General features: G+C 37.8%; 1 protein-coding gene across 2 annotated transcripts; it reads left to right on the top strand.

The window, feature by feature from the left end:
* Nucleotides 1–127: 127 nt before the first annotated feature.
* UBXN8 (UBX domain protein 8) lies at nucleotides 128–27,504 on the top strand. 2 transcript variants are annotated; one of them, XR_006216567.1, is made up of 8 exons: nucleotides 128–563; nucleotides 8,262–8,384; nucleotides 11,441–11,511; nucleotides 16,268–16,390; nucleotides 18,999–19,139; nucleotides 20,938–21,034; nucleotides 24,240–24,423; nucleotides 24,588–24,662. XR_006216567.1 is itself a non-coding variant. In XM_007093937.3 (8 exons), exons 1-8 carry the CDS (start codon nucleotides 476–478, stop codon nucleotides 27,183–27,185), a joined length of 831 nt encoding a protein of 276 aa, XP_007093999.2. In that variant the 5' UTR covers nucleotides 133–475; the 3' UTR covers nucleotides 27,186–27,504. The 2 variants fall into 2 exon arrangements, 1 of the variants encoding a protein (XP_007093999.2); XM_007093937.3 differs by lacking the exon at nucleotides 24,240–24,423 and adding an exon at nucleotides 27,018–27,504 and having other exon boundaries at nucleotides 133–563; nucleotides 20,938–20,979.
* The last annotated feature ends 183 nt before the right edge of the window (nucleotides 27,505–27,687 follow it).

Here is a 27,687-nt window from a genome sequence, read left to right on the forward strand (position 1 = left end):
GCTCCGACCCAAAGCCCGCAGTCGCCTCCTAGGACACAAGGCCGAGGCGCGGGGCTGCCTTCTCACAGCGTCAACAGCCCGTACACTTTTCTCTTCCGGTACATTTTACTCTTGAGTTCTTTTTCACAGCTTCCACAGAGTCCAAAAGGGCGAGCGCTGCGGGCCTTGACTCTGGGGAGCTGCCGCGCTAGCGCCCAAGCTTCGCTTTCACAAGATTGGGCTAGGCGGGCTGCCAGAATGCTTATCTCTCCGGGACACCATGTGACGTGGGGGGAATGACTTGCATTTCTAATAACATAAGGCTACAGACTATGAATTCAAAACAGGGGCTTATCTCAGTCGAACCAACCGCCGGGCTTCAGGGTCTAGCTCTCCCCGAAAACCCCTCCCATAGCAAGGGCTCCACATCACCTTCCAACAGAAGGCGCAACCGGAAGGGGAGGGCCTCCCGCCCGGACGCGGGGCTCCCGCTATCATGGCTTCTCGTGGGGTCATTGGCATTTTCCTCTTCTCTGCTCTCCCCCTCTTGTGTCTAGAGCTCCGGCGTGGGATCCCGGATCTAGGTAACTGTTGACTTTTTCCTTCTGACGCTCGCATCCGCGTAACTATCCCATGAATGTTGCGTAAGGTTCCAGTCTCATGGCCACGTCGCCTCCGTGCGGCTTAGACTACGACTCCCAGGCTGCATAGCGCCTTCCTCTCTTCCGGCGCCGGGGCCCCACTCCAGGGAGCAAGACCCTCAGGGCTTTGAGGAGGCTGACTTCTCTTCGCAGAGAAAGTGTCTTTCCAGTTTTGTGTGCAAGGAGACAGAAGCTGGCAGAAAGCACAGGAACATATGTAGACACTACTTTCATATTGTTTTGAACGCTCACAAGGAAACAGGTGACGTGATGTAGGCCTTCTGAGGAATTTAAGCAGAGATTTAAATTATACGAAGCCTGGGTCAAAAACATTCTAGACCAAAGGAATTGACAAATTGGAGAAAAAGGATGAAGACCACTGTGGATGGATCAGGAAGACTAAAGGGGAGAGTGGATCGAGTTAATAACATTCACTGACCACCTCTTATAAACCTAACTCTAAGTGCTGTTTATTCATTATTTCTTCCAGTCTGTATTATAACCATGGTGTGGGTGGGGTATAATCCCCATTTTACACTTGAGGAAACTGAGATTTAGGGAGGGTTATTGGAGGGGCGCCTGGCTGGCTCAGTCAGTAGAGCATGTGACTCATGATCTTGGGATGGTGAGTTCAAGCCCCACTTTGGTCCTAGGGATTACTGGATAGATGGATGGATGATGGAGGCGGATATAGATAGTCGCTGGATTCTGTGGAGGATGTTTTGGAGGGAGGCTGTAGTGGAAGCAGTGGAGCAAGTGAGGCTCTAGAAGTAGACTAGTGATGATGGCCTGGACTAGGATGATAACAGCGATGGAGTGTGCACAGATTTGGGATATTTACAAAGTAGAATCCACAGGATTTGTGGATGGATTAATGTTTGGGTGAGGGAAAGGAGGGATTCAAGGATAACTCCTTCAAGTGAAGTTGAACAACCCTAAGTGCTTGGTAGTGCCCGGGATAAAAGGGAAACTGAGAGGAAAATGGTGGGCCTGTGGAGAATCAGTCCTTTTTTGGATATGTTAGTCATGGGTTTACATGCATGTATCCCTTATACTCATTTCTAAAGTTTGAGATCCTGATGAAACTTAGCTTTGTATATTTCCTCTCTCCCCACTCAGGTACTTGGAAATGTTGCTTGAAATAACTTAAAATGCTTTTTTAAAAAATCTTCAAAGTCCTTTTATTTTATTTTTTTTTTTAATTTTTTTTCCACGTTTTTTATTTATTTTTGGGACAGAGAGAGACAGAGCATGAACGGGGGAGGGGCAGAGAGAGAGGGAGACACAGAATCGGAAACAGGCTCCAGGCTCCGAGCCATCAGCCCAGAGCCTGACGCGGGGCTCGAACTCACGGACCGCGAGATCGTGACCTGGCTGAAGTCGGACGCTTAACCGACTGCGCCACCCAGGCGCCCCTTCAAAGTCCTTTTAGAAGCCTCCTACTCACTCAGTCTATATAGGAATCTAACAAGACCTTTATCCAAATGATATACAGAAATGTTAAATTCACGCTTATCTAGTCCAGAATTTACATGCTCCCCCTCTTGTCTTTTCAGCATCCACCTCTGTTCTGTTAATTTAGAATCTCTTCTACTTTGCACTAACGTTTAAGTCACTGATCAATGAGAAGGTAGTTATGGAAGGTTGCAGAAGGAAATCTCACATAATCAGCTTTGACAACAGGAAAATATGCTTTTTGAAGGCAGAGACCACATCTAATCTGTTTTTGTGTTCCCATCAAATATCACAATGCCTATTTTATTTATTTTTTAAATTTTTTTCTTTTTTAAAATAGGCTCCATGCCCAATTGGGGGCTTAAAGTCATGATTCCAAGATCAAGAGTCTCATGCTCTACCGATTGAGCCAGCCAGGTGCCCCGACAATGTCTAATTTAATAAAGCAGGCCAAAAATTCTAGAAAATGCAACTGGACTCCTGGTAGCATCTCCATCTAGTTCCTGATTTTTTTTTTTTACTTAATTCCTTTCTCCTAGAAACCTCTCAGTTGTGAACTGATGGTTGTTTACTTTGGTTTCTTTTTTTTTTTTTTTTTAAGATTTTATTATTATCTTTTTTTAAGTTCATTTTATTTATTTTGGGAGGTACGGAGAGAGTATGAGTGGATGAGGGGCAGAGAGAACGGGAGAGAGGGAATCCCAAACAGGCTCTGTGCTGTCAGCGCAGGGCCTGACAAAGGGCCTGATCCCACGAACCAAGAGATCATGACCTGTGCCCAGATTGAGCTGGACCACTGACTCAACCACCTAGGCACCACTATTACTATTATTTTTTAAGAAATCTCTACACCCAATGTGGGGCTCAAACTTAGAACCCTGAGATTAAGAGTCTCATGCTCTATCAGCTGAACCAGCCAGGTACCCCTGCTTTGCTTTCTTGATATTTGTTTTCCAGATATCCAGTAACAGTATATACTTATAGATACTTTTAGCTGGGGCTGCTAATTGGAAAACTAGAATTCCTAGACCCATTCATTCAACTGGGCTGTATTTTTGGACAAACATTGAAAAATGGTTCCTATCTTTTTTCTACTGTGTAAAAGCCTTCATTGTCAGTACATTTTTACTTGTACTTAAAGCTAAATATTTTATTAAAAAAATTTTTTTTTAATGTTTATTTATTTTTGAGAAACAGAGAGAAAGAGAGACAGACAGAGTACGAGCAGGGGAGGGGCAGAGAGAGAGGGAGATACAGAATCCAAAGCAAGCTCCAGGCTCTGAGCTATCAGCGCAGAGCCCGTCTCGGGGCTCTAACTCCCAGACCACGAGATCCTGACTGGAGCCGAAGCCGGCTGCTTAACCAACTGAGCCAGCCAGGCACATCAAGCTAAGTATTTTAATGCTGCTTCCTTACATTTGTTACTCTTTGAAATGTCTTGCACATGGGCTCTTGAGAATATGGACCAAAAAAACCCCCAAAAAGCCAATTTAATAAAAAAAGTTTTACTTGAAAGACGTAAACAAACATAAGTCTAGTTCTTTTATATTCCCATATGATGTTTGCAAATTGCTTGCTTGTTAGAACAAAAAGCAGTATCGTGGAACATAAATCCCATAACTCAGTGGTTTCTCTAAATACCAATACTCTAGGTATTAAATTACTTTTGTAATAGCCAAAATACCCTAGATTTAATTAGATGTTGTCTTGAACAACTCTTGAATCAACAGCTAATGCTGGCAAAAAGTTGGAGGACTGTGAGGCAAAACAAAAGAAGTATTTAAACAGCTTTAAGTTGCTTTATTTTTAAAGGATAAAATATATATTGAGGTTTTTTTTTTTTAAGGTTATATTTTGAGAGAGAGGGCACACCAGCGGGTAGGGGCAGAGACAGAAGGAGAGAGGATCTCAAGAAGGCTCCCCACTGTTGTTTAGAGCCTGGTGCAGGCTCACGAACCATGAGATCATGACCTGAGCTGAAACCAAGAGTTAGATGCTTAACTGACTGAGCCACCCAGTCACCTCTATATATTGGTTTTCAGTTAAAATAAAATATTTATCACAAGTTTAGAAAACTATACTTGAATAAAAATAAATATTTAAGTGTGTATATATAAATCATTTTTTAATCTTTAATTGACTACCAGCCCTGATCACATAGGTAAGATGGTTCTTCTGTACCTCTGTCTGGTGACTTTTGAGAACCAAAAAACTAAAAACTCCTGGAGGGTAGAAACCATTTCTAACCCAACTTTATACCTGCTCCTTCACCATTTAGCAATGGTGTGTTACACCATAAGTACTTACCATAAGTAAGTACTTACTACATTTTTTCTCATTTAATTTTCATCTTTGTTTTTAAAAGAAGACCAAATACTGAAGTTTTACTTTTTTCTAGGTGTTTATATAATGATTTTATTTTCAAATAACCGAATAAATATTGAGGAATAGAGAGGTACAGAGTTGCATAATTGAACTGTGAGAAATATGAATTTGGTGTTTTTGAATGACTGTTTTTAAGTAGAACTACAATTTGAGAGGTGCCTGGCTGGCTCAGTTGGTAGATCGTGTGACTCTTGATCTCAGGATTGTGAGTTCAAGTCCCATGTTGGGTATAGAAACTACTTAAAAAAATAAAAATAAATCTTTAAGTGAATGAATGAACAAACTAGAATTTGACAAGATGCTAATGTCACAATTTAATTCCCAATGGGACAATTTTACCTACCTCTCTGGACAGAGGGAAACCAGAATTTATGCATTATTGATAGTCATAATGTTTATAAGTATAGTCAGTCACATGAATTATACCTATATTCATAAGACCGAAGATGTTCTAAAATTGTTTTTTGAAAATTTGTTCTGGTAATAATCAACCATGATGAATTTTAGCTCACAAAGGAGAGTACGTGAAAAAAATCATAAGACAGTTGCTTAACTTTTACTATTCTTTATTACTACAAATAATCTTCTTAATGCCTTACTATTTGTTATTAGTATCAAGGAAAGTAAGGGGGATTCTACCAAACATTTGAAGAAGAGTTAACACCTATTCTTTTGAAGCTGTTCCAAAAAGCAGAAATGGAAGGAAAGCTTCCAAACTCATTCAATGAGGCCAACACTAGCTTGATTCCAAAACCAGACAAAGACCTCACTAAAAAGGAGAACTATAGACCAATTTCCTTGATGAACACAGATGCAAAAATTCTCAACAAGATACTAGCCAACCAGATCCAACAATACATTAAAAGAATTATTCACCACGATCAAGTGGGATTTATACCTGGGATGCAAGGCTGGTTCAATATTCACAAATCAATGTGATACATCACATTAATAATTTTTTTAAATGTTTATTTATTTTTGGGAGAGAGACAGAGTGTGAGTGGGGGAGGAGTGGAGAGAGAGGGAGACACAGAATCTGAAGCAGGCTCCAGGCTCTGAGCTGTCAGCACAGAGCCCAATGCAGGGTTCGAACTCACAAACCGTGAGATCATGACCTGAGCTGAAGTCGGACGCTTACTGACTGAGCCACCCAGGCATCCTGATACATCACATTAATAAAATAAAGAGTAAGAACCACATGATCCTCTCAATAGATGCAGAGAAAGTATTTGACAAAATACAGCATCCTTTCTTGATAAAAACCCTCAAGAAAGTAGGGATAGAAGGATCATACCTCAAGGTCATAAAGCCATATATGAAAGACCCACCGCTAATATCATCCTCAATGGGGAAAAACAGATCTTTCCCCCTAAAGTCAGGAACACAAGAATGTCCATTCTCACCACTCTTATTCAAAATAGTGTTGAAAGTCCTAGCGTCAGCAGTCAGACAACACAAAGAAATAAAAGGCATCCAAATAGACAAGAAGGAAGTCAAACTTTCACTCTTCACAGATGACGATATTCTATGTGGAAAACCCAAAAGATTCCACTAAAAAACTGCTAAAACTTATCTATGAATTCAGCAAAGTCTCAGGATATAAGACCAATACACAGAAATCAGTTGCATTTCTCTACAACAATAATGAAGCAGCAGAAAGAGAAATCAAGGTACCGATCCCATTTTCAGTTACATCAAAAATCATGAAATACCTAGGAATAAACCTAACCAAAGAAGTGAAAAATCTGTACACTGAAAACTATTAGAAAGCTTATGAAAGAAATTGAGGAAGACACAAAAAAATGGAAAAACATTCCATGCTCATGGATTGGAAGAATATTGTTAAAATGTCGATACTACCCAAAGCAATCTACATATTCAATGCAATCCCTATCAAAATAACACCAACATTCTTCACAGAGATTGTACAAACAATCCTAAAATTTGTATGGAAGTAGAAAAGACCCCAAATAGCCAAAGCAATCCTAAAAAAGAAAACCAAGGCTGGAGGCATCACAATTCCAGACTTCAAGATGTATTACAAAGTTGTAATTATCAAGACAGTATGGTACTGGCACAAAACAGACACATGGATCAATGGAACAGAATAGAGAATCCAGAAATGGACCCACAAACATACGGCCAACTGATGTTTGACAAAGCAGGAAAGAATATCCAATGGAACAAAGACAGTCTTTTTAGCAAATGGTGTTGGAAAAACTGGACAGCAACATGTAAATGAATGAACCTGGATCACATTCTTATACCATACACTAAAATAAACTCAAAATAGATGAAAGACCTAAATGTAAGACAGGAAGCCATCAAAATCTTAGAGGAGAAAGCAGGCAAAAACCTCTTTTATCTTGGCCACAGCAATTTCTTACTTAACATGTATCCGGAGGCAAGGGAAACAAAAGCAAAAATGAACTATTGGGACCTCATCAAAATAAAAACTTTCTGCACAGTGAAGGAAACAATCAGCAAAACTAAAAGGCAACTGACAGAATGGGAGAACGTATTTGCAAATGACATATCAGATAAAGGGTTAGTATCTAAAAATCTATGAAGAACTTATCAAACTCAACACCCAAAAAACATGATCCAGTGAAGAAATGGGCAAAAGACACTTTTGCATGAATAGACACTTTTGCAAAGAAGATATCCAGATGGCTAACAGACACATGAAAAAATGCTCAGCATCACTCATCACCAAGGAAATACAAATGAAAACCACAATGAGATACCACCTCACACCTTTAAGAATGGCTAACATTAACAACTCAGGCAATGACAGATGTTGACAAGGATGAGGAGAAAGAGGAACCCTTTTGCGTTGCTGGTGGGAATACAAACTGGTGCAGCCACTCTGGAAAACTGTATGGAGGTTCCTCAAAAAATCAAAACTAGAACTACCCTATGACCCAGCAATTGCACTGCTAGGTATTTATCTAAAGGGTACAGATGTCCTATTTCAAAGGGGCACATGCACCCCAATGTTTATAGCAGTGCTATTGAGAGTAGCCAAAGTTCATTGACTGATGAATGGATAAAGAGGATGTGGTATACAATGAAATATTACTCGGCAGTCAAAAATAATGAAGTCTTGCTATTTGCAACAATGTGGATGGAACTAGAGTGTATTATGCTAAGTGAAATTAGAGAAAGACAAATATCGTACATATGACTTCCCTCATGGCATTCAAGATACAAAATAGATGAACATAAGGGAAGCAAAAATAATATGAAAACGGAGAGGGACAAAACAGACTTTTTTTTTTTAAGTTTATTTATTTTGAGAGAGAGAGAATGCAAACAGGGGAGGGGGAGAGAGAGAGCGAGAGCGAGAGAATCCAAAGGAGGGCACAGAGCCCAATGCAGGTCTTAAACTCATGAACCGTGAGATCATGACCTGAGCTGAAACCAATAGTTTGACGCTTAATTGACTGAGCTACCCAGGTGCCCCAAAACATAAGAGACTCTTAAATACAGAGAACAAACTGAGGGTTGCTGGAGGGGTTTTGGGTGGGGGGGATGGGCCAAATGGGCAAGGGTCATTAAGGAGGACACTTGTTGGGATGAGCACTGGGTGTTATATGTAGGGGATGAATCACTGGGATTCTACTCCTGAAATCACAATTGCACTGGATGCTAACTAACTTGGATATAAATTTTAAAACATAATATAAATTTAATTTAAAATTTTAATTTTAATATAAATTAATATAAATTAAAATTTTTAAAAAGGAAAATATTTTGAATTTTAATTATTATTATTCTTTTTTTTCTTACTTTTTTAAGGAGTTAAAGATCTAATTTTGCTGTGTGGCCGGATTTTCTTACTACTTGCTCTTCTTACTTTAATTATTTCTGTGACTACCTCATGGCTTAATTCATTTAAATCTTCCCAAGTGTATCTGAAAGGTAAGTTTATTGTTTATGCTACCCTTTTATAATTTTCTACTCTTTAGAGTATTTATTATTTATTCTAGGATTTTGCATAATTAGAACCATTTACTGTTAATTTGTGGCATATAATTTCAGCTGATCATTACTTTAGTCTTGATTTTTAACGGACTATAAATCCCAACATTTTTATGGGAAATTGTACATTATCCTTGTATACACATTTGAAATGACAGCATTTCTATATTGATACATTGCAAATTCTCTGATTTTAAATTGTGCAGTTTCATTGTTCTTTGAGGTTTATGTTTTCAGTTTATAAACTATTCAACAAATGGTCATGTTTTCTACCGTTAATCTGTGGAGGCTTTTCAACCTAATTTTTCCTTTCACTTTGGCAGTTTTTGTTTACACACTTACCTATAGAGTTAAGTGCTTACTCTTAATTTTAGGAAACCATGCTTGTTCTTATTTTATGTTTGATAAGCAAAAATTTTACTGTAATTTTGGTAAGTAAAAAATTGTCAAAGCCTTTGACAATGTTAAAAGTGTTAGAAGCCTTTTAAAACAATATTGTAGTTCACTTCAGAAAAGATGAATCCTAAAACTAAAGCCTGCATTTTAAATCCTTTTACAAAGAAGCTTGCCAATAGTGATTTTGGTACATTGTGTTTCATTTTGCTACTTATTTAAATGTAAATAAATGACAGGAAAATAAGCAGTGCTTAATTTATAGCCTTTCCAAATTAACCATGAGTATAACCATAATCCTAAAAGGTTATACTGTTCAACCCAAACATAAAAGACAATCTAGATGTTTTAGGGTCTCTCAATCATAGATTTTTGAAATTCTTTTCTTCTTTTGGTAAATTATTTGATGTCTTATACTTCAAATTATCCATTGGAAAATTAAATAAGAGCATTGTAACTTCTCTTGGAAATTTTGTGTTAAGTGCATTTGACATCAGGAGGATATTTGCTACAGGCATTAAATGGTCAAGTATTCTATGTTTTATAAATAAGGGAAATGTGTATTTGACATAGTTTTTGTAGTTTAAACTGTACCTTTTTGTTGTTGGAGTGTACATCATTCTGGTACATTTACGGATTAATGATTTTGAGACATAGTCGTCACTGAAGGCTAAAACTATTTAAGAAGTAATTAAGACTATATAAAGTGCTTAATTATTGTCAGATTTCCTTTAAATGAGTAAAAAATCCGCATATTTATACACTTTGTATCTTCCCTAGTGTCATCAGATATTGAGATACAAGACTTCAGATTCATCCAAAACTTTAATCCTCCGTGTTTTGTAAAGATTTGCATGATGAAGTGTATCACAAGTTCAGAAGCAGTCAGTTCTCAGTGGCTTTAAGGATTAAAGACTTTTGGGGAACCTATTTGGCTCAGTCAGTAGAGCATGTGACTCTTGATCTCAGGGTCATGAGTTCAAGTCCCATGCTGGGTGTGGAGCCTACTTAAAAAGAAAAAAGGGATTAAAGCCCCTTAATCACCTGCTGTTGATTTATTTAGAAACTATATTCTTTGATTCAGAGTCACAAGGGGGAGTCTTAAGATCACTAAGTCTAACTCATCACATAGCAAGTTAGTGGCCAGACTAGACCTTCTGCTTTCCTATGTGCTTTGCTGCCCTAATCTTTCCTTAATAAACTTGAGGATATATTTATTGCCAGGAGAGAAAGTTGTTGACAGAAAAGAACACTCCTATTTAAGGAGCCAGGCAGGTTAAAGGATGTATTTTCCAAAAAGATGTCTAATTCCTCAAGGGAATACAGTTAAATGAAATTAATTCAAATGAAACTTAGTGTACCTAGAATAAAAAAGGTTATACAACAGCAAAAATTCTTTCTCTTGCCATTCAGTGGCTAATAACCTAATATTGGTTCAGTCATGGGATTTTCCAAGCAAACTCCACTTTTGGGGTCTAGGCATGTCGCTTATATGTGTGTATGAATTTTTTTTTAAACTTTTTTTTTTTTTTTTTTTTTTTTGAGAGAGAGAGAGAGTGGGGGAGATGTAGAGAGAGAGGGAGAGAAGGAATCCCAAGTAGGCTCCACACCATCAGTGCAAGCCTGACTTGGGGCTCAAATCCACGAACTGTGGGATCACCTGAGCCGAAACCAAGAGTCAGAGGCTCAACCCACTGAGCCACCCAAGTGCCCCATATGTTTTTTGTTTTTTTTTTTTAAAGTAGGCTCCATGCCCAATGTGGGGCTTGAACTCATGACCCTGGGATGAAGTCAGATGCTCTACCCACTGAGCCAGCCAGGTGCCCCTTTATTTATTTTTAAAAGACTTTATTTTTAAGTAATCTGTATACCTAATGTGGGGTTCACACTCACAACCCCGAGATCAAGAGTCACACATGGGGCGCCTGGGTGGCTCAGTTGGTTAAGCATCCAACTTCAGCTCAGGTCATGGTCTCGCAGTTTGTGAGTTCGAGCCCCACATAGGGCTCTGCTGAGAACTCAGAGCCTGGAGCCTGCTTCAGATTCTGTGTCTCCCTCTCTCTCTACCCCTCCCCTGCTCACACTCTTGTCTCTCTTTCACTCAAAAATAACTAAACATTAAAAAAAAAAAAAAAAAAAAAGAGTTGCACACTCCACTGACTGAGTTAACCAGGCGCCCAGGTATGATGCTTTTACTGTCATGTCAAGGGTGACCAAATGGCACACATGCCTACAGGGCAGCATTCTCCACTTCATGTGCAGAAATGGGCTTTCATGCCATGTTTTGGAGCTGCTGAAGCCCTAGCATGAAAAATCCAATATAATCATTCTTGAAGCTTCCTCACCAAAACTATGACATATGATATTAATGAATGTTAGAGAATTTTTGTTTCAGAACAGACCGTTACTTACAGATTTTACTTGTGGATTTCTTTGTTTGAACTGTCTGCATGTACCTCATTTTCATCATTTGAAAAACACAGTCTGTTTTTTTGAAGGCTCGTCTCTCCCAAAATGTTATCTACAGACTACTTTCAGAGAAAAGAGCATTCAACTTACGATATTTGAGAATTAAAAAGCATTTTTATGTTTTGATGTCTTAGAAGAAGAAGAGAAGAATGAAAAAAGGCAAAAACTTGTCAGGAAAAAACAACAAGAGGCACAGGGTGAAAAGGTAAAGCATAATTTTTAGAGAGTATATATAAAGAGAATGCAGAACATCTTGGGGCATTTAAAATCAAGGTCTGTTGCTTTCTGCATTTGTGCTTGGACTTTTTTTTTTTTAAGTTTATTTTGAAAGAGAGAGATAACATGCTCACATGTGAGAGTGGGGGGCAGGGTGCAGAGAGAGAGGAAAGAGGTAATCCCAAACAGTTTCTGTGTTCTCAGTGCAGAGCCCGACTCGGGGTCAAACTCATGAACTGTAAGATCATGACTTCAGCTGAAATCAAGAGTCAGACACTTAACTGACTAAGCCACCCAGGTGCCCCATGTGCTCAGATTTTTTAATTATTGAGGTCAAATTCACATGACTTAAAATTAACCAATTAAAAAAAATTAACCAATTTAAAATGTACAATTCAGTGGCATTTAGAACATTTGCAGTGTTATGCAATCAGTACCTCTCTCTAGTTCCAAAACATTTTCTTTACCCCAAAACAAGACCCCGTACCTATTAAATAGTCACTTCTCCATTCCCACTCCTGTCCTTTGGCAACTATGTCTGCTTTCTGTTTATATGGATTTATGTATTCTGGATATTTCATATGAGTGGAATCACATAATATGTGACCTTTTGTGTTTGGCTTCTTTCACTTAGAATAATGTTTTCTGGGGTTCATCCATATACATGTATCAGTACCTCATTCCTTTTTTGCGGGTAAATAATATTTCATTGTATGGATGTATCAAAACTTGTTTATCAGTTCATTTGCTGATGCACATTTAGGTTGTTTCCACCTTTGGGCTGTTGTGAATAGTGCTGCTATGAATATTTGGACACAATTCTTTGAGTACCTGTTTTCAGTTCTTTTGGGTATATATATATATATATATATATATATATATATATATGAGTAGAATTGCTGGGTCATCTGGTAATTCTGTGTTTACCTTTTTGAGGAACCACCAAACTGTTCTCTACACCAGCTGTTTATTCCATTTTATATTCTCACCAATTTCTGAGGGTCCCAATTTCTCCATTTCCTCACGGACATATATTTTCCCACCCCCACCTCCTTTTAAATATTCATTGTAGTGGCGCCTGGGTGGCTCAGTTGGTTAGGTGTCTGACTCTTGATTTTGGCTCAGATCTTGAGGTTCATGAGTTCAAGCCCTGTGTCCCTGCCTGGGATTTTCTCTCTCTGCCCCTCCCAAGTACTCTGTCTCTCAAAATAAACAATAAGTTCTTATTGTGATGAGCATGAAGTGGTATCACATTGTGGTTTTGATTTGCATTTCCCTAATGACTAATAATGTTGAATGTCTTTTCATATGCTTGCTGGAGAATGTCTGTTTTTATGTCTTCTCTGCAGAAATGTCTGTTCAAGTTCTTTGCCCATTTTTGGGTTGTGTTGTCTTTTTTTATTTTTTAATGAGAGTTCTTTATGTATTCTGGATACTAGACTCTTATCAGATACATAATTTCCAAGTATTTTCTCCAATTGTGTGGGTTCTCTTCATTATTTTGATATTTTCCATTGATGCACAAAAGTTTTGATGAAATCCAGTTATTTCTTTTGTTGCTCATGCTTTTGGTGTCCATTGCCAAATCCATTGTCCCTCTAAGAATCCATTGCCAAATTGAAAGCCATGATGATTTACCCCTATATATTTTCTTTCAAGGGTTGTATAGTTGTAAAAAGAAAAAAAAAAGAGTTGTATAGTTGTAGCTTTTATATTTAGGTTACTAATCCACTTTGAGTATATAGTGTGTATATATTTTTGTATATAGTGTGAGGTGGGAATTCAGTTTCTTTTTTAATATTGTTTTGGCTATTTGGGGCTCTTTACACTTTCAAATAAATTTGAGTTGGCTTTTCCATTTCTGTGAAAAAGGCCTTTGTGATTTTTGAGAAGGATTACATCAAAATCCATAGATTGCTTTGGGTAGTTCTGACATTTTATATTAAGTCTTCCTTGCTTTGCCTCGTATTGACGTCTTAATGATATTAAAACTTTCAACCATAAGCCTGTAATGTCTTTCCACTTATTTATATCTTTAATTTCTTCCAACAATATTTTATAGGTTTCAATGTACATAGTTACCCTTTTGGCTAAATTTATTTCTACGTATTTTATTTTGGATGCTGTTTTAAATGTAATTGTGGTTTTAATTTCCTTTTTTGACTTTTCATTGCTACTATATAGAAATACAAATGGTTTTTCTGTGTTGATCTTGTACCCTGCGCTTTGTTTATTATTTATTAGCTCTAGTGATTGCTGTGCATGGATTCTTTGGATTTTCTATTAAGGCAAACCTTATTTCATTGTACTTCATTTTACTGTGCTTTGCAGATACAGGTTTTTGTTTTTGTTTTTGTTTTTGTTTTTGTTTACATATTGAATGTTTATGGCAACCCTACATTGAGCAAGTCTATTGGTGCCATTTTTTTCTAACAGCATTTGCTCACTTCGTGTCTCTGTGTTATATTTTGGTAATTGTCGCAATATTTCAAATGTTTTATTATTATGTTTTTTATGGTAATCTGTGATCAGTGATTGCAACTCAATGAAAGCTCAGATAATGGTTAGCATTTTTTAACAAGAAAGTATTTTTTAATTAAGGCATGTACTTTTTTGTAGACCTAATGCTATTGCACACTTAGTAGACTACAGTATAGTATAAACATAACTTTTTTTAAGTTTATTTATTTTGAGAGAGAAAGCACAAGTGGGGGAGGAGCAGAGACAAGGAAAGAGAGAGAACCAGCAGGGGAGGGGCAGAGAGAGAGGGGAAGAAAGAGAATCCCAAGCAGGCTCTACACTGTCAGCACAGAGCCTGATTTGGGGCTCAAACCCACAAACCATGAGATCATGACCTGAGCCGAAACCAAGAGTCGGACACTTAACTGACTGAGCCACCCAGGCATCCCTAAACATAACTTTTATATGCACTGGGAAACCAGAAAATTAATTTGACTTGCTTTATTGTGATATTTACTTTATTGCAAACTGACCTTCAGTATCTCTAATATATGCCTATATAAGATCATGTCATCTGAGAATAGTGATAGTTTTACTTCCTCCTTTCCAAAATGGTGTTTGTTTATTTTTCTTGCCTATTGCTCTAGCTAAAATTTCTAAATGGTGTTGAATAGTAGTGGTGAAAGCCAGCATCCTTGTGTTGTTCCTGGTCTTAGAAAGCTTTTAGTCTTTCACCACTGAATGTGATGTTAGCTATGGGTTTTTTCTAGCTACTCGTTATGTTGAGCAAGTTCCTTCCTATTCCCAGTTTCTGAGTATTTTTATCATAAAGAGTGTTGAGTTTTGTCAAATGTTTTTTCCTTATCAATTGAGATGATCATGTATTTTTTTCCCCTTTGTTTTATTGATATGTATTACACTGATTGATTTTCTTATGTTGAAACGTCTTGCATTCTTGGGATGAATCACACATAGCTGGTATATAATCCTTTCAGTATGTTTTTGGATTCAGTTTGCTAGAATTTCGTCGAGGATTTTTGCATCTACATAAGAGATACTGGTTTGTACTAGTCTTGTAGTGTCTTTGCCTGGCTTTGGTATCAGGATGATGTTGACCTCATGTAATTAATTAGGAACTGTTCTTACTTTTATTTTTTGGAGTGTCAACAAGACAGTGTTAACTCTTCTTTAAAGGTTTGATAGAAGAGCACCTGGGTAGCCCGGTTGGTTGAGCATCCCACTTCTGCTCAGGCCATGATCTTGAAGTTCGTGGGTTCGGGCCTTGAGTGAGCTGACAGCTCAGAGCCTGGCACCTGCTTCAGATTCTGTGTCTCTCCCTCTCACTGCCCCTCCTCCACTTGTGTACACACACATGCACACGCTCTCTCTCTCTCAAAAATAGATAAACATTAAAAAATGTTTAAAGATTTGATAGAATTCACCTGTGAATCTACTTTTCTTTACTGGGAGGCTTTTAATTACTGATTCAATATCTTGTTAGGTATGTTGAGATTTCTTAATTCTTCTTGAGTCAGTTTAGGCAATTTGTATGTTTCTAGGAGTTTGTGCACTTCATCTTGGTTTTCTGAATTGTTGGTTTACAGTTGTTCACAATATTCTTTTTCTGGGGTGCCTGGGTGGCTCACTTGGTTGAGCGTCCAACTCTTGACTTCAGCTCAGGTCATGATTTTGAAGTTTGTGAGTTCAAGCCCCACGTTGGTCTCTGCGCTGACAGTGCAAGCCTGCTTGGGATTCTGTCTCCCTCCTATCTGCCCCTCCCTCCCAAAAAGTAAATAAATAAACTTATAAAAATAAAAACAAAAAAACCCCACCAGAATCTCCCATTTCTTTTAAGCCCAAAAATATTTTCTACTTTACTATGATTAAGCTGTTCATTAACACTTTTCCAAGTGACTTCTTGCCTTGGGCATTGTGCCTTGAACAAATGGCTTTGACTTTAAGCTCCTAGAAGCCAAGCATCACATCCTATGCATCTTTGTATCCCTAGCTCGTAGTAAGTTTTTGTTGCACTGAAAACACATTAAAATATCTAGAGGCCAACTGCCAAATAAGCATAAGCATAGAACATTTGTTTTTATCTGCTTTAGGTATATATGCAGATTTTTAGAGAGTGATGTAAAAGGAGGATGCTGCTTTTTTGACAAAATTTAGTGTGAAAGAAAACACAAATTTGTTAACCTGTTTCTTATTTACAACTTTATAGACCATGGAAGATCTTTGGAATGTTATGGTAATAACACCTCATTTATTATTTTTTTTAATAGGTCAGCAGATACATAGAGAATGTTCTAAAACCTCACCAGGAGATGAAATTGAGAAAACTGGAAGAGCGCTTTTATCAGATGACGGGTGAAACTTGGAAATTAAGCAATGGTCATAAACTTGGGGTTAGAAAATAGTCTCAGTTTATATTTTGAATTCTGCTACTACATACATACATGTGATATATGTATATGACATATAATGTAAAAGTACATATAATGTACAAGCATATTACATATTTGGGTTTTTAAAATTTCGAATGATGTTAAACTTGTCTGGTTTTTAGGAATCTTTATTGCTAATGATGGTACATAGAGCATATTTGTGTGTTGAAGGCTTAAGTGCTTTTGGTGCCCAAAGAGCATATAACCTAGATGTTTGAGAAGCTCTAACATAAAGTTGTCTTTGAGAAAACTGTTGACCAATCACCATATTTTATATGAAGAAATTCAGATCTTTCCTTAAGATCTCCAAGGTATGACAAGCTCACATTATACTCATTATGTTTCGCTCTGTTTCTATAAAGCCAGATTAACCTTTGACTCTTTTTTCCTTTGGCATTGAGTATGAACTTTTGTCATTTGCTAATGGTAGTTTTCAGCTCAAAGTTTTTTTACAGAGGAAAAACGATATTCATAAAGGAATTAAGTTTTAGGGGTGGCTGCCTGGCTCAGTTGGTAGACCATGCAACTCTTAATCTCAGGGCCATGAGTTCAAGCTCCCCCATGTTGGACCTGGAGCCTACCTAAAAAAAAAAAAAAAAAAAAATTAAGTTTGAGAGTAACTAGTCAGAGATTTTATGTGTAAGATCATTTCTGTCCCAAACAATTTTTGGGTTTTTTTGCTTTCTATTTATATTGTATCTTTTACTATCCTATAAATAAAATGATCCAGTAAAGGTTAACAGGATTCTTACTGTGAAGCTAGACATCATTGTTATCCATTTCATAATGGTAAATATTCATCAAGGGTGGGTAATGAAATTAATGCGAAAGATGTGCAGCATGAAATGTGCCTGCTCTGTGGAGTGATGTCACTTCGGAGATGAGTTTGTCTTCTGTTCGGTTTGTCTTCTGTTCAGAAGCCTGACTTTAGCTGGCCACACCTTTTTCTCAAATGGTCACAAAGTGAATTAGTCATTCTGCCCCTTGCTTTCAGGCTATGTCTTCATGACACTAGTAGCATATATTTTAACCTAATTAGTGGGGACAACAAGAAGTCAGGGACCAAGCAGACCACTGGCATTGTTATGACTTAAGGCTCTTAGGACTATCAAGAATGTGAGAATCAGGGGGCACCTGGGTGGTTCAGTCAGTTAAGCCGACTTCGGCTCAAGTCATGATCTCACAGTTTGTGAGTTTGAGCCCCGCATCTGGCTCTCTGGGCCTTTGTTCCCCTCTCTCTGCCCCTTCCCCACTGGTTTTCTCTCTATCTCTCTCAATAATAAATAAACTTAAAAAAAAAAATGTGAGAATCAGAATGTTAATTGCTGAGAGAAAGTGTAGGCGGCAGCTGATGGAGCCTGGTACTTTGCAGTCAGCCTGTTTGGCCAGTTAACTATTGAGCATCTAGATCTCTTGACTCCCATTGCCCCTCCCCTTCCACCAGGTTTTCTTAGGATAAAGGAATAAAACAGCCCACCAAAATGGTGGCCATTTTAGTCTGATGAAGAGAACTTTTACAAGTCAGTGGATGTAGAAAAGGGTATTTTTGAACTAATAAGTATGTATCTGAGAATTTGACATTTAAGTTAATTATCTTGCTCAGGAAAATGTTTTAATGGATAGTATTAATAAAAAGTAATATGGTTTCTGGAATAAATTCCTTTGCTTTCTAAAGTGATTAATTCAAAAGGAAGATCAGAGTTTGAATCTGAGAACTAAAATATATGTAACAGGATACTTTGGCCATGTTCAACTATGGAAGTATTTCATGGTTACATACACAGACATGTTTTTACATACCTATTCTCTTTTCACAGCTTTTTAAAGCATAATCCCTTGCACTGTCTTGCATCCTTTAATGAAAGGAGAAAAGGATATCATTCAGGTTTTCTTATTTCTTCCACCCTACTAAAAACTGTGGGGATCAATTAAAATGGAAAGATGCCTCTCAGCCTTGTGTCTATCAGGGGGGGCCCCAGGGCTGGATAAGAGTAGTTTCTACAGGATGTTAAGCTCTATGTTTTCTTGTCCAAGGAAATAATGCTTTAAATTTCTGGACCTAATATTGACTAAGTGCTTTTTTCTTTTTTTTTTTTTTTTTTTTTTAAGTAGACTCCACACCCAATGAGAGGCTTGAACTCATGACTCTGAGATTAAGAGTTGCATGCTCTGCCAACAGAGCCAGCCAGTATTTTTTACTAAATTTTTTTTAATTAAAAAAAATTATTTTTATGTTTTTATTTTATTTTTGAGAGAGAGAGACAGAGTGTGAGTTGGGGAGGGGCAGAGAGAGGGAGACACAGAATCCAAAACAGGCTCCAGGCTCTGAGCTGTCAGCGCAGAGCCTGACATGGGGCTCGAACTCACAGACTGCGAGACTGTGACCTGAGCCGAGGGGACACCCAACCGACTGAGCCACCCAGGCACCCCTGAGTTTTGTTTTGTTTTGTTTTTTAACCGAAATGTCATTTTTTACTGAAATGCCGTCAGGGTAAAAGAAAGAGCCACTGTGAATTGAACAAAGTTTATACTAGAGACTATTTAGAAATTGTCTGTTGTTTTTGACCAGGGTGATGAAGAATTGGTGCTTGAAAATGGGAGTCAGACATCTTTTGAAACATCAAACAGCAGAGAAGCAGCAAAGAGACGGAACTTGCCTAAGCCTCTAACCAAAGTTTCACCATCTGCTGAACAGCCCACGCAGAAGGAGGTTCATTACTGAATGCCTACTCATGTAATTGTATCAGTGTGCAGTAGGAATATGGTTCTCTGGGCGAGGTGGTATACTGAGTGAAGATTAGGACTGGCTTTTAATCCAGATGGTGTCTTCTCACTACCTTATAAAGGGATCAGCTTCATTAAAAACCACTTTGCTATTTGATACTAATATTAATGTTCTGAACCACACTTAGAAGGCAGCTATGAAGATAAATGACAGATTTACAAAATACTCCGTTCTTTTGAGGAAGTAATTTTATTATGTAGAAATGAAAAACGTTTACTAAGGGAAATATTCCTACAGGTAACTAAGACATGATTAACCCATATTTAGTGAGAGGCTAATATTATTAATTTTTTATTAAAAAAAATTTTTAAGATTTTATTTTTAAGCAATCTCTGCACCCAACATGGGGCTTGAACCCATAACCCCTAGATCAAGAGTTGCACGCTCTACCAATTGAGCCACCCAAGCCCCCGAGTGGCTAATATTACTAACGTGGGTAATATTTTTCTCAGTAGCCCTTCCAGGGAATGGGTTAGCAACCATTCATTTTGGAACAGTGCTGAGGTTCATTATTACTTCTGTTCTTTCAAATTTTTAATCCTTAAGTTGACCCTCACTTGGATCTGGCAAAGGTTGGAAATAAATCTCTTTGCCCTGACTCTTAAGGGATGCTGGGAGGCCATATGTTCCCTGAACATAGTTTCTAATGTGTTGCCTCTTGGTCTGAGGTTTCTTAGCCCCATAATGGGGCCTGAGGGTGGCAGTCAAGTCATTGAACTATTTCTAGCATTTCAAAAAGATCTTATGGACTAATTAAAACTTTAGGAGTCTTAGCCTTTTGTTAATAACATGAATCGTCTCATGTTGTTGGTAAATTTTGGTTGACTGTCAGGCTTTTGATACCAAAGGAAAGTAAATGGTTTATTTGATAAGATGCAGTTAATGTTGGCTAGATACAATGCTAGAAAACATGAGTCTGTGGTATTAAAAAACAAAAAGCGTCCCTGAAGGTGAAATTGTTGGTAACCCTGTTAAACGAGAGAAAATGGTCTGAACACCTGGTTTTGTAATAGATAAACAGAAATAAGGAAACATGAGTAAATCATGAAGACAACCGAAGTGAATGTTTGTTATCCAGTCCCTAGAAGTGCCAGTGAAGAAAAATACACATTTAAAATGTGTATACGTATGAACCTAAATAACTTTGGGGTCTGTTGAACTTAATATTTATCCTCTGTGTCTTTAAATAGTATATTTTTATGTAGTGTCTTGGAATATCATAAAAATGAGATTCTTAAATATGCATAGATTGGTAGCTATCATCCCACATCCTGTTATTATCATGTATTTAGCACAGAATGGCTTACCAAAAATGTTTAATTGAGCCCTTTCATATTGTACATTTTTATAAATGTATATTAAAAGATTTCATTGGGGTGCCTGGGTGGCAGAGTCTGTTAAGTGTCAGACTCTTGTCTCAGCTCAGGTCATGATCTCACAGTTTGAGTTCAATCCCCACATAGGGCTCTGTGCTGATGGTGTTGAGCCTGCTTGGGATTCTGTCTCTTTTTCTCTGCCCTTGCCCCGCCTGTCTGTGTGCTCGCTCTCTCTCCATCTCTCTCAAAATAAATAAATAATTAAAGAAATTTTTAAAAATAAATAAAAGATTCCATTAGGCTTAGATGTGTCTAAACTCTATATTAAAAGGAACTCTTCTCACTGAGATTATTTTTTTTTCTTCAAAATGTTTACATTCTTCTTAGTAATACTTGATTTTCTTTAGGTTCTTGATCTACCTGAAGAACCTCCTGAAACAGCTGACGAAGTAAGCTCATTTTTTTCTTTGGAAATTAAATATATTTTGTTTTCTTTAACATCAAGTGAGTATGTCTTATCTCAGTTTGGGTTTAGAAAAAGAAGAGAGTACGCATGTTTATGTGATAGCCCTGTAATTAGGTCTGTTTTGAACGTGGTGTGATAGCAAACCTCTCAGCCTGTGTCCAGTTTTGGAGCCTGCCATCCACCGAGTGGGTCTTTAGAGCCCCCCCCACCTCATCAGGCAGAGATATGATACATGGGCTTTTCCAAAACTTTAGGTCAGCAAAGGAGTTACTTGTTTTTTTCTAGATTTTTTGTTTGTTTATTTATTTATTTTGAGAGAGACGGAGAGCAAGCAGGAGAGGGACAGAGAGAGATGGAGTCAGAGGTTCTGAAGAGGGCTCTGTACTGACCACACCGAGCCTGACGTGGGGCTCAAACCCACGAACTGTGAGATCATGACCTGAGCTGAATGCAGATCCTTAACTGACTGAGCCACCCAGGAGCCCAGGGGTTACTTTTTACTAAAAAATCAGGGACGCCTGGGTGGCTCAGTCAGTTTAGGGACCAACTCTTGATTTTGACTCAAGTCACAATCCCAGGGTTGGATTGTGGGACTGAGCCCCTTGCAGGTTCCCTGATGAGCCTGGAGCCTGCTTGAGATTCTCTTTCTCCCTCTACCCCTCCCCTGCTTCTGCGCGAGCACACTCTCTCTCAAAGATAGGCAGATGACTTCAAATTGTAGCTTTCCCCTTAACAAAGAGAAAATGAAGCATGCAGCTGCTGTGTAGATGTTTGAATTGAAGGATGGTTTGCTGTTTTGGGGGTCAGGGTTCAATTAACCTCCACACTGCACTGAGTTTCCATCTGCCCAGCTGCTGTGCTGCATTCTGTGCTGCCTTCCTGTGGTTGCCCAGCAGAATTTCAGACAGGTCTCTAATGTACTGGGAGCATGTGTCTTTAAAGCCATTAAGTCCTTTAGGCAAAGGGAAGCCCTGATGGTTTTCTATTTCTTAGAGCTTGGCAACTATTATACTCCTTGAAAACCAGTCGTGAGTCTGCCACTGGGAGGGTCTTAATTTTATCAACACACTTGCATCATTTCAATGGAATACTTTGGCTGTCTGAGGAAAATCCAGAAGTCATGCAAAAATAGAGAAAATGAAACATGCAATCCAGATACTGATCCTTGAGGAGAAACACAATTAAAAAAAAAAAAAAAAGAGAGAGAGAGAAAAAAACTTCTCATTTCTTTCTGTTATACCGAAAAAATTCATGTCTGTGATATGTCTGTCCTGACATACACCCTTCTACATTCTCACACCCATTTATAATACAGACGTAATTAGATATAGCTTAGGTTTGACTGGGAGCACCTTTTTTACTCTGGTTTTAAAACACATGACATTAGGGTTGTCTGGGTGGCTCAGTCAGTTGAATGTCTGACTTCGGCTCAGGTCACGATCTTACAGTTCGTGAGTTGAACGAGCCCCACGTTGGGCTCTGTGCTGACAGCTCAGAGCCTGGAGCCTGTTTCAGATTCTGTGTCTCTTGCTCTCTGCCCCTCCCCCACTCATGCTCTGCCTCTCAAAAATAAACAAATGTTAAAAAAAAAAAAAAGTGTCAACTTTCCAAACAAACTCCCATCTTCTTTCTGTCTGCAACTATTTTCATTATTGTAAACTACCTTTCATTTTAAAGAGTCCCTGGGAATTAAATTTTGTTTATTGCTGCTACTTTTTCTTTTTAAGATTTTTTTTTTTTTTAAAGTAATCTCTACACCCAACTTGGGGCTTGAACTCACCACTCAGAGATCAAGATTCACACACTCCACTGACTGAGCCAGCCAGGTGCCCCTGCTGCCGCTTTTAATTTAGCTTTCATTTAACAATCTGTGTTTGGCATTGTGATTTACTTTCCAATTTGGATTGTGTCCCATGTCTTTTACCCATTCATATGTCAATCCTCTATGCTGTCAGTAATATTAGGAGAAACAGCACAACCAATTTTCATAGTAATTGTAATAACAAAACAGTTGCTAGATTTTCAAACAATGATAGTTAATTTCTCTCGAGTATCTAAACATAATGGAAAATATTAACATATATATTATATATATATAATTTTTATTTTGAGAGAGAGGGACAGAGAGAGGAAAAAGAGAATCCCAAGCAAGCACTGTCAAACTGGAGCCTGATATGTGGCTGTGAGACCCTGACCTGAACTAAAAAAGTTAGATGCTTAAAAAGAAACAAAAAAAAAAAGTTAGATGCTTAACCTACTGAACCAGCCAGGTGCCCCTTTAATTCAGTATATTTGAAACCCTAGTTTCTCATAAAGAATTTGGCTTTAATTCTGCTTTCAGATCATTAGGCTTTGAACAAAACCTCACTGCAAAAGTTAAATTTTGTCATTTCTAAAAATAAGCAAAATTGACTTCAAATCTGTGATTCAGCTGTTTTGTGATTTTTTTGGTGTGTTATTATAAAACTATTCATTAGTAGAAGTACAACAGAGCTCAGCATTGCACTGATTTGGATATGAATCAAATACCTTATCTACTTGAATGGAAATATTTTCTAACATGGCTTTCCTGAAGGGGGTAGGTGCTGCTGTAAAACCACCATTTCTATATCTTACGATGCCTGCATAACTCCCAGGACAGTTATGATAATGTTAGCCATAAGAAAGGGTTTCCTGGAGCACCTGGGGTGGCTCAGTCGGTTAAGCATCCGACTTTGGCTTGGGTTACGATCTCGCAGTTCGTGAGTTTGGGCCCTGCATCAGGCTCTCTGTTGTCAGCTTGGAGCCAGTTTCAGATCATCTGTCCTCCTCTCTTTGTACCTTCCCCCACATCTCTCCCAAAATAAACATTAAAATAATAATAATAATAATAATAATAATAATAATAAATTTTAAAAAAGAAAGGGTGTCCTGACTGGTAAATAATGCCCATCAGAATAAATTATTAATTCTTCATCTTTTTTTTTTTTTTTAATGTCTTATAATATTAACTGGTAGTTTGCAAGGTCTTTTTAGCTATTTTACTGTTTTATCAAAGGGAAACTGATGGGGAAACAATACGTAAAGCAGATGGAGCAGGAGCTCCTCCAGGAGAGGAGGTCTCCTAGAGTTTCCAGCATCCAGGACCAACTCCACGCCTGTCTGTCACTTGCTTGGAGGACACAGGCATGGCGCACAGCTTATGATGATAGAGTAACTTGGGACACTTGTTTCCTTGCAACCCGGTGTTTTTCTTGTCTGTAGACTCTAAGGTGGACTGGATCTTCTTGGTTTGGTAGATGAATCTTGAAGCCCCTGTGCAACCTTGATATTATCTGGACAGACAGAAGCATCTAGTCTCTGGTGTCCTTGCCAGAAGGCTGTGTCATTGATCTCAATCAAGAGAAAGATGTTCTCTTCCATTTCAGAAGACATTTTTATGTTTCAGGTGAATTTTATCTGGACCTTCACGTTGATCTACTGCTCTCAGAGCTAAATGCCTATAAAACCCCATACAGCTTTTTAGAATTACGGATGTTTCATAGGAGTAGTATTTTGGAATTGCAGAGCACGCTGGATTGGAATTCTTATTTGAACATTTTTATTCCTCAGGTAGTTGCTGTTGCTCTCCGATGTCCAAGTGGGAGGGTCCTGAGAAGAAGGTTTTTTAAGTCTTGCAGTTCACAGGTGAGAAAATTCATATTTTGAGAAATGTTTCTGTTGAATTTGACAATAGTTTTCTCCCATGCAGTGGGGGAGATATTACCACTCCCTTGTGTGGCGCTCCCTTCAGGTAAGGGTAAAGGGCATTTATACATACTCTGTGTTGTGGAAATTTGGATAATTAAGCATGCTGGATCTTTTTTCAGTTTTTTTTTTTTCCCCAGTTCTTTTCCTATTTTGTATTTGTTGTTTTTTAATTAATTACATTTTCACAGCTTGGTAGATAATGTGCTTTAATATCCTTCAGAAGCAGACAGTATTAACTTTGTTCCCATTTTCCCTGATAGATGATTAACTTAAGCCCTATTGCTTAGATGTAATTTTCAGATCATTCTTTAGGGCTTATTTCCTTTTGTTCCAATGGATTTTTTTTTCTCTTAAAAACAATGCTGTGTTCATTAGCAATAATTTGGAAAACATAGAAAAGTAGAGAGGAAAAAAGGCTTGATCTATAGTCTAATGCCAAGGTCAGTTGCTAATATTTTGGTGTATTTCTACTTTTAAGTGCATTTAAACATATAATTATGCACTGTATTGAAATATATCTAGTTTTCTATCCTGATTGCATTTAACCTTCTGTGATGAGCATGCTATGAACCATAATGGAAAATACTGATGGATTCAACTGCATAGAAATGTAACATTCTATAAAGAAAAAATTGTAAAGTTAAAGAAATATTTGGAGAAAATATTTTACATCTATGTATGATAGAGTCATTTCTTTCTTGTTTTTAACAATTTTTTAACATTTATTCATTTTTGAGAGAGAGAGAGAGAGAGAGAGAGTGTGTAGGGGAGGAGCAGAGAGAGATGGAGACACAGAATCTGAAGCAGGTTCCAGGCTCCACGCTGTCAGGACAGGGCCTGACGTGGGGCTCGAATCCATGAACCATGAGATCATGACCCGAGCCAAAGTTGGACGCTCAACTGACTAAGCCACCCAGGTACCCCTAGAGTCATTTCTTTATAAAGAGCTAAAATACAAATCAAGGAAAAGGTAAACACCTCAGTAGGATGGCAGTTGAAAAAAAAAAACAAAAACCACTTAGGATTTCCTAAAGAAAAATAAAAGTGACAAATAAAAATAGGGAAAAAATATTTGGCCTTACTTAGAATCAAAGAAGTGTAAATTAAAACGAGACATAATTTTCTACCTATCAGATTGTCAAAGATTAAAAAGAAGAGTAATGTAGGCACCTGGGTGTCTCAGTTGGTTAAGGGGGCAACTCTTGATCTCACGCCTCTTGAGTTTGAGCCCCACATCAGTCTCTGCGCTGACAGCATGGAGCCTGCTTTGGATCCTGTCTCCCTCTCTCTGCCTCTCTCCCACTTGCACTTTCCCAAAAAGTAAATAAATGTTAAAAAAAGAAAAAGAGTAAGCCAGTTGTGGCTAGTGTGTGGAGACAATGGTGATTCTCATTAACTGTTCCTATGACTATAAATTTATAAATTGGGACACTGTTCCTATGAGATAATTTACCCGTGTAACCTTTAAAATAGATCTTTTGTTTCATTAATTTCATTTATGAGAATTTATTCTGTAGAAATAAGATAAATGATCAAAGGTATAATGTGGGAATTGGTTGAATTAAGGTCTATCCAAATATTGGAAAATTAGGAAGCTTTATGACTTAGATGTACATTTGTTACATGGAATATCAGTAGGTTCTTGGATGGTGGTTAGCAGGAGAAGTCAGAGATTATCTGTAGTTGCTACTCCAGCTTCCTTCGAGAACATTGTAGTATCCAGGTTTCTTCCTAAAGCAGCAAACTATCCTTTGGCAGGCATTTTTAGGCAATAGTAAGTGGACATTTTGATGGTTACTATGGAAATCCTCATAACAGGAAATGTTTTCAATTTATAGGGGTGGCCCATTGACAATTGGACTATCCTAAGGCAGAGTCCCTAGGGCTTGGATAGGTCTATGGTGACAAAGTTCCTGAGTGATTTTGATGTGGACTATTGGCTTAGGTTTTGATCTAAATAATTTTTTTCCCAAGTGCTAAACTTTTGTTCTCAACTTTTCTATGTTGAATAACCACCCCATTCCTTGTGGTTGGGACTTTCCTAGTTGTTAAATGCCTCTGCTGTCTATAGATGCCTATAGTCCCTAGGCCTTCTCTGAAACTTCCAAAAGGTACTAAGGGTTATTTGCATCTCACAATTCATGGTATGCTATTTTCCTTTAAATTCTAGAAGGTTTTGTTTTATTACTCCTCGGGGCATGATTTAACAATGAAGGAATTGTAAAATATCATGGTAATCTAGAGGGATACAACTGTGCACAGTATTTGATAACTAAACTTTTTATCTTTTAGGTCTTATTTCACTGGATGATGAAAATTGGGTACCACATATCTCTATACAGCCTTTCTACTTCCTTTCCCAGAAGGCCTCTGGAAGTAGAGGAAGGCTGGTCCCTGCAGGACATTGGAATAACTATGGATACTGTACTCAATGTGGAAGAAAAAGACCAGAGCAACTAATTAAGAAATGAGAATGACCTGTTTTACATAAAATCAGTTATGCCATGATCTTACAGGACAGTAAAGGTTTCACGTTAAAATCATGCCATACCTTGATTGAGCTCAAGGCAATAAACATTTTAATGTTGATATCCTCGGGAATGTATGGACACGAAGGATTAGAAAAGGATTAATCTCTGCATATAATAGTTTTTGGAATGTGCCGTCATAATGTACCATCTGAAAACTAGGTAAAAATGTGTACAGTAAGGCACTCCATGATTTGTATTTTTCCTAGCTGACATCATTTATCACTGTGTTGAAAAACAAAATCATATGACTTTGTTTCCTGCCTCTTCAGTCCACCTTGCCATACTGAACATTTCACAGTTCAGTCAAACTCTTTAAAATCTATTAGGTAGAAATGTTTGTTCTGCTTTATTTCTAGAAATGAAACTTTAAAGACATTTCAAAGGTCTCTAATGCTTTACAGTTCTTTTTGATATCCAATAAAGGGTTAGTA

Source organism: Panthera tigris, chromosome B1 (assembly GCF_018350195.1).
Source record: "Panthera tigris isolate Pti1 chromosome B1, P.tigris_Pti1_mat1.1, whole genome shotgun sequence".
Classification (NCBI taxonomy): Eukaryota; Metazoa; Chordata; class Mammalia; order Carnivora; family Felidae; genus Panthera; species Panthera tigris.